This window comes from Penaeus monodon, chromosome 42, assembly GCF_015228065.2.
Source record: "Penaeus monodon isolate SGIC_2016 chromosome 42, NSTDA_Pmon_1, whole genome shotgun sequence".
Taxonomy (NCBI): domain Eukaryota; kingdom Metazoa; phylum Arthropoda; class Malacostraca; order Decapoda; family Penaeidae; genus Penaeus; species Penaeus monodon.
Window position 1 is genome coordinate 5,342,385 of NC_051427.1, and position 7,652 is coordinate 5,350,036.

Consider the following 7,652-nt stretch of genomic DNA (forward strand, 5'->3'; position numbering starts at 1 on the left):
TTATAGTTTATTGATATTAAGCCCTGGCGATGGCATGTATATACATGCCATGTCTACTATGAGTTTAATTTATTAATTATTTTTACACATAGATGGCTCCACACTTACTTAGTCACCAATATGACAACTACAAGTACTACCTGTCTCACCTGTTTACCCTTTTTCATGAATTTTGAAAATATTTTCTGGTATCTAATATTGAAGTTGGTAATGTCAATAATAATATTAAAATGATAAATTCCATAATAAAAATAATATTGATAGCATTACTAAAAAAAATTGTTTTTACCACAAATGCAAGGAAAGGTGAAATCAGGTGAGGTCACAAGGTCTACTAACTGACTGCTTTGTGTCCAAGCACTTGCAGAGCCATCTACATGCAGAGACATTTTACAAAACAGTACTACATTGAACACTACATTTTCCCGGGGTCTTTGGGTTAAATTATCTCTGCTGTCTTTGACTTTTCATCAGAAAGGGAAAAAAATGGTAATTAATTTTGAAATGAATGTGATTCCAGAATATCAAGAATGTGGTTTAGAAGATTTCAAGTGTGCAAACCAGAAATGCGTTCCCATGTTTTACGTGTGTGATGGAGATGATGACTGTAGGGATGGAAGTGATGAGAAGTTTTGTGACACTTTCTGCGCTAATGCTACCGCCACTGGCCTTGCTACCCCACCTTTTTGCAATAACCTTTGCCCCAATATTAAGGATAAGGTATGTTCTGCTGGAACCAGCTCTGTGTTTTGCTGAAATATACATTTACTAAAATATGAGCATTTTAGGAGAAAAGTGATGTACGATTATGTTCTTACATACAATAGATAAATAACATATAGTACATGGCATAGGTAAAATACACATACATGTAATATCATTCCTATTATTAAATTTTGCCTATTTTCTTAACAGACACTGTGCCAGGAGACTCAAGGCTGTATTTATTGCAATGCAAATGATACATGTTTAGCCATCTTCCAACTTTGTGATGGAACACAAGACTGTCCTGATGGAAGTGATGAAGCTAATTGTGCTGACAGGGTGAGTATGTTGATTTGTTTCCAATTTATTAAGGATAGATATAGATTTATGTGTAAAAAATTGCCTCACAGTATTAATGGTAGATATAGATTAATGTGTAAAAATATGTCTTTTGCCTCAGAGGGCAAATAGATCAATATATGATCTTTTAACTGTGTTATGTATTACTACTGCATACTACATGGATGTATAAGTGTATTTATCATTACATGAAAGGTATTTGGAAAGGTTTGACTTTTAAATGAAATGAATGTTAGCAAGCAGGTTGTTTTGCTGAAAAAACTATTACAAATGGTTAATAAGGTTAGACTTTTTGTATAATTGTTAGGACTGTAGGCATTAATGCAGTTTGTGGTTATGAACTGTTGCACTACAAAAAGAAAATTGTATATATATGAACCTGAGACAAAAGCCAGCCTGGTAGAGTTGAAAAAATAACATGTAGTTGCAGAAATATTTCAAGCAGTTCTAATTTCATAATTCCTCAGGGATATAAGATAGAATCATGTTTACCATTTTTGTATCTTAAGAAAATTTGGTTTCCAGATCTTACAAGGCTGTGGTCCAGATGAATACATGTGCATTCGAACTAGGGAGTGTATTCCCCAGAATCTCAAGTGTGATGGAAGTGAAGATTGCCTTGATAAATCAGATGAAATTGGATGTGGTAAGTGCATGTTAATATGCCTTTCCTGCATCATTCAGTTTTATTTACAGTTATATTTTTGTTGTTAACTATGGCATTTGACTTTCCCCAAAAATGATAATACTGCAGCATTCAATATAATATGCACATTCATATCTTGTATTACTGGCTACAGAATTTGTGTCAAAACACATTTGATGTATTCGAGCCATAGAAAGTAATATATTATAAGGACTATAAAAAGAAATTGTATTTGAATGAGGTTTAAGTATATTATTGTAATATTTTACAGATACAGTTGAATGCTCCCGCAGTGAGTGGAAATGTGCCTCTGGAAATGAGTGCATTCCAGACATGTGGAAATGTGATCAACAGAATGATTGCACAGACAAATCTGATGAAAAAGACTGCCCTGGAGTGCCATTGGTGTGTCCAGTTCCTGGCCATTTATGTGATAATGGTTCTGTGTGCTTACAGCCAGTTGAACTTTGTGATGGCCACAGACACTGTGAAGATGGTTCTGATGAAGGCGGTCGATGTGGTTAGTAAACACTATTGATCTGTCATTTGATGCTGGAGTACATTAAATGCTTGCCTTTTGATATGTGTCTTCCAGATAAGCCACTATTTTTTTAATGATTAATAATTTTGGTCATATCCTGCAGGTGCTCATGACTGTGAACTGATGGACTGTCATGAAGACTGCAAACAAGGCCCAGGTGGACCAATATGTGTGTGTCCAGAGGGGCAGACCCTCTTGCCCGATGGTCGCATGTGCTCTCATCTCCACCCCTGTGAACGGTGGGGAACGTGTTCACAGCTGTGTACACCAACCAAGCATGGACACAAATGTTCTTGCTTGGATGGGTATGGATTAGAACCTGATGGTTTTACATGCAAGAGTACAGGTAATTTATTTTTACTTTTTGTGTGGTCTGATACTGTAAGTGAGTTCAAATATTGCCAATTACAGGTGATACTGCCTATAAGATATTTGCAGTTCATGAATAAAACGTAAACTTTTTTCTAGAGATATCACCCTTGTGATACAGTTTTGATTAGAACTACTATTATTTCCTAATCATATGCTATACTTTACCTACAGATGCTGCCATTCCATACCTCATCTTCAGCAATCGCCATGAACTTCGAAGCATTAATCTCAAGAATGGCATGGAGGTCAAGGCTCTTATTTCTTCTTTGAAGAACACCATAGCTCTTGACTTTTTCCACTCTGATGACGGAGATGTTATATTCTGGACGGATGTTTTGGATGACAAGATTTACAGGGGTACTATGCTGGCTGGAGGTATGTGCTTTATTTTCTTTCTTTCTTTCTCTGTATATATTATAATTCTCTATAGGTTTTATTAGGGTACATGGTAGTTGCTGCTAAAAAATATATGCGTTTGATTTTATTATGGTATTCTCACAGTGTAGAGGATATGCAAGCACAGGTAATATTTAATAATATTTAAAAAATTAATTTGCATCCATTTCCTTCAGCTCTCTCAAATATTGAAGTGGTGGTGCAGACTGGTCTCGCAACAGCAGAAGGCCTTGCTGTAGATTGGATAGGAGAAAATCTGTACTGGGTGGAGAGTAACCTCAACCAGATTGAAGTTGCCAAACTGAATGGATCGTATCGTCGCACGCTTGTCACGTCACGTATGGAAAGTCCAAGGTCCATTTCGTTGGATCCTAGAGATGGGATAATGTTTTGGACTGATTGGGAGGTAAATAAGTTTAAAGTGGAGATCAGAATCATGTGCCTTATTGTATGGAAATATTATGTATGTATACCACACCCACATCACATCAGATCAAACCACGTCACAACACAATGCGCTACACTACACCATACCACACCTCATCGCACCACACCACACTCCTCAACATATATAAAGGACTGCAATTTTTTCTTATTCATTACTTGCAGAAAAGTAAAGCAAGGATTGAATCCTGCAGTATGTCAGGGGAAGGCAGACGCGTTGTTATCATGGTGAGTGAGCTACCTGGTGGCGGCTGGCCCAATGGACTTACTCTGGACTATGCTTTGAGGCGCATCTTTTGGATTGACGCTAAATCAGACTCCATCCATACATCCAAATATGATGGGTCAGACCACAGAGAGGTAATAATAAGTTATTGAAATGTAATTGTTTATGTATTTGATATGTGTTTGTGGCATATTTTTTTTGTATTGTAAAATGTAGGAAAGTACAATATGATATAAACCACTAAGTCAGAATATTATATATAAAACTTTCAGTTAACCAGGAACAAGAATCATGTTTACAAGATTTATTTTCATCGACTGAGTACCATGTCATGATATTTATTAAGATTTCTTCAGATCATTTGATGATGTAGTTCAAATTATTCTCAGTATTCACTTATGACATTTCAGATTCTCCGAGAGCATCGACTGCTTTCGCATCCTTTTGCGATCTCATTGTTTGAAAACTTTTTGTACTGGACTGATTGGAGAACTAACTGTGTAATTAGGTATGGAAGCTTTGAGTAATCAGTTTCACTTTTTTTATGAAGAATAAATTAATTTAGATAGATGAATTTGAAAATAGGGAAAACTTAACGAACAGGATTCATGAAATATGTAATACTTTAAGATTGTGATACATTTTTCTTCCTTTGTATTACTACATATAATCATTTTATCAACACAGGGCAAATAAATTCAATGGATCTGATATCTATGACATTCAGCGAACAATCACTCAGCCCTTTGATATCAAGGTCCTTCATCCAAGCCGACAGCCAAGAGGTAAGTAACAGTGAGGAGGACGTGGGTTACCCTTGCAATTAATTTAGCTTTCATGCAGTAAACTTTCCTCTCGTTGAAGACTTGTAATAAAAATTAATAGTGACCTTGTAATTATCAAGGGTACCTTGGCTTAATGAGTTAAATTTTAAGTTATATCAAAGTCAAAATTTGTGATTTCTAAAAATGTATTTTCTTATACAAGGAAAGGGTCCCTTTGTAATAGCATAATTGGTTTTGCAGTAGAACCAAGAATTCTAGAAGAATATGCAAAATTTCATAAACTTGATAGCTATTCAACTTGAAGAATCTGTGACTTTGGTGGATTTATTATTTACATTGTTATAATGAATTTACCTTCAAGCTAAAAGTTTATAGATGTTTTAGCTGTTTTAAAATATGTTCATTTGTGAATGTTTTTGTGTGTGTGAATGTGTTTGTGTGTGTATTTAGCTTTATTGTTTATAAATTTATATAAAGTTTGAGGAGTTTATACAAATTATTTTTTATTGTTTACAGATACCGAAAACCCATGCAAAAATAATAATGGAGGATGTTCTCATTTGTGCCTATTAAGTTTTAATGGTACACATCAATGCAACTGCCCTCACATCATGAGTCTTGGTGCTGACAACAAGACCTGTATTCGTAAGTAGTAGCATTTCTTTGCTGAAATCTTAGAAGGCTTTCTTTATTGCTGAGGATGGAAATTATGGTATAAACCCAAGTATATATTTCCTGCAACATGGTCATACTTCAACCACTTTTTTCTGTTTTTTTTTCTAATATATATACTTTCACTTTGGTTTGCAGGTAATGAAAAGGTGCTTCTGTTCTCTCGTCCCCATGAAATCAGAGGAGTAGACCTAGATAAACCACTGCTAGATATAATTCCTCGCATCTCGTTGCCAAAAGTCCGGCATGCTACTCAGGTAGAATTTGATGCTGAGAGCAAAATGATCTATTGGGCTGACAGAACCATGAATGAAGTTAAGAGAGCCAGTTTATCTGGAGTCCCTATTGAAACAGTAATAGACACTGCGCTGGATTCGCCAAAAGGTTTTGCAGTTGACTGGCTTTCCAAGAACTTGTTCATCACAACTGAAACTCGTAATTTGAAACAAATCAAAGTTGCATCCTTGAATGGGGAATTTTTGATGCCAGTTATATCCAAGGGCCTTTCTGATCCTGTATCTCTTGCAGTAGACCCTTCACAGGGAAAAATATTTTGGGCTGATGTCGGTGGCAATCACACAGTGAACATGGCAACAATGACTGGTGAGGATATTACTGTGTTGTCATCACAGGCACAAAATGAAAGATTATCAGATCCCCAAAGCCTTATGTATGACCCTCCTAGTCAACGTTTATATTGGGTCAATGCTGGATCTAATAGCATCCAATATTATGATTTTGTGCGTGAAAGTGTCCAGGATTTGTTGATTGGTGGAAATAATACCATGCCAGAAGCACTGACTGTATATTTAGATCATGTTTTTTATGGAAATGCTGCCGACAGCAGTATCTACAAAGTGAATAAGGATAATGGAGAAGATCCAGAAGTAATACACTCTGGTCTTGGAAACTTCTATTCCTTGAAAATATACGATGGATCCATTCAAGATGGTAGCAATGCTTGTTCCCAGGATAGCCGACCATGTGCACATCTGTGCTTACCAAAGAATCGTGTAGAGAGAGAGTGCCGCTGTGCAGTGGGCTTTAAAGTAGATGAGAGAGATCCAACACAGTGCATTGGAGTGGAAGGTATACTTATATATTCAAAGAATATCGGTCTTCGTGGTTTAGACGTTAACAATCCAGTCACAGAAATGGGAACAAGCCCTGAATTATTAACACCAATATCTGATATTGGCATGGCTACACACTTAGATTTCCATGCTCTACAGGATTTACTGGTGTGGGCTGATGATGATCAGGGCACAATTACAAGCATTCATCGCAGTGGAACAAGCAGACACGTAATAGTGGAAGATGCAGAAGCAATACAGGGTATTGCAGTTGACTGGGTTGCTAACAATTTGTACTGGACAAACCCTCAGCTAAATGTAATAGAGATGTGCCGTCTAAATGGCTCAGACCATTTTGTAATAATTGCAAATGATCTGGAGAAACCAGGAGCTATTGCAGTTCATCCTGGCAGAGGTTACGTGTTCTGGGCTGACACTGGTGACAAGGTCAAAATTGAACGGGCCAATCTGGATGGCTCAAACCGGACAGTTCTAGTGAATACCTCACTTCAGTTTCCTGCTGATCTGGTGGTGGACTACGAGGAATCTCATCTGTACTGGGTAGACCAGAGAGCCAAAACTATTGAGAGAGTAGATTTGGATGGATCTAACAGGAAGTTAATCCTTGACAGTGATACACTTGAAGTTCCTGTGGCTACATTTATATTTGACAGAAATATCTATTGGGCAGACATGTAAGAACTGTATATCCTGTTTTGTAATAATTTTTCATAGTGACTGCCATATGCATAAATTAAATAAATGAAGATCATAATTAACTTGCAACATATAACAACATAATTATTTTCCATTTTCACAGGGTTTATGGTGGTGGATCTATCAGGAGTGCTCCATTAAAAAACTTAAACCGCTTGTTAACATTAAGAGACAGTTTGGGTGACACTGTAAAGGATCTGATAGTGATGAGCCTAGATGTGCAGAAGGGGATCAACCCTTGTGCCAATGATAACGGAGGCTGTGCAGAGATCTGTCTCTTCATAGGAGAGCGAGTCAAGTGCCAGTGTTACCATGCACGTATAGATGAAGATGGGAAGAGTTGCAAAGGTAAGACATGCTTGATGTTTGGTGAAATTAAGTTTTATTTCATAGATTCTGCCCCAATCCCTTGCTCAGTGTTGTCGTGGGGGTGCTTAGGAGATGGACGGAGGCCCATTGTAGGAGGTCGCCCCTGCCTTGGACCTTAGCCCTCATCTCAACTAATATTGCACCATCTTTTCCTCTCCCTCTTTCCTTTTCCTTCTAGCCTCCGGGCTAGTACAGTGGTAACGTGTCGGCCTCTCATCCGAGGGGTCGGCGGATCGCGCCCCGCCCAGGCGCGAGAAGTTGCAGTTGTGGCCCGGAGGTTACTGCTGTGACTGGGCACCATGGCGGGTAAGGACTCCAGGAGTTATGCTAGTCGAATGGCACCTTG

General features: G+C 37.6%; 1 protein-coding gene across 1 annotated transcript in view; it reads left to right on the plus strand.

Annotated features, from left to right (window-relative positions):
• The window catches only part of LOC119599090 (low-density lipoprotein receptor-related protein 1-like), a 12,308-nt gene extending 4,883 nt beyond the window's left edge, over positions 1–7,425 (plus strand). Inside the window, exons 9-21 of the mRNA XM_037948847.1 lie at positions 521–720; positions 916–1,044; positions 1,591–1,711; positions 1,983–2,231; positions 2,356–2,598; positions 2,796–2,999; positions 3,197–3,426; positions 3,630–3,824; positions 4,101–4,198; positions 4,378–4,475; positions 4,992–5,120; positions 5,286–6,915; positions 7,041–7,425. Coding sequence (XP_037804775.1) covers positions 521–720; positions 916–1,044; positions 1,591–1,711; positions 1,983–2,231; positions 2,356–2,598; positions 2,796–2,999; positions 3,197–3,426; positions 3,630–3,824; positions 4,101–4,198; positions 4,378–4,475; positions 4,992–5,120; positions 5,286–6,915; positions 7,041–7,425 — 3,911 coding nt within the window. The remainder of the gene's footprint in view (positions 1–520; positions 721–915; positions 1,045–1,590; positions 1,712–1,982; positions 2,232–2,355; positions 2,599–2,795; positions 3,000–3,196; positions 3,427–3,629; positions 3,825–4,100; positions 4,199–4,377; positions 4,476–4,991; positions 5,121–5,285; positions 6,916–7,040) is intronic.
• The last annotated feature ends 227 nt before the right edge of the window (positions 7,426–7,652 follow it).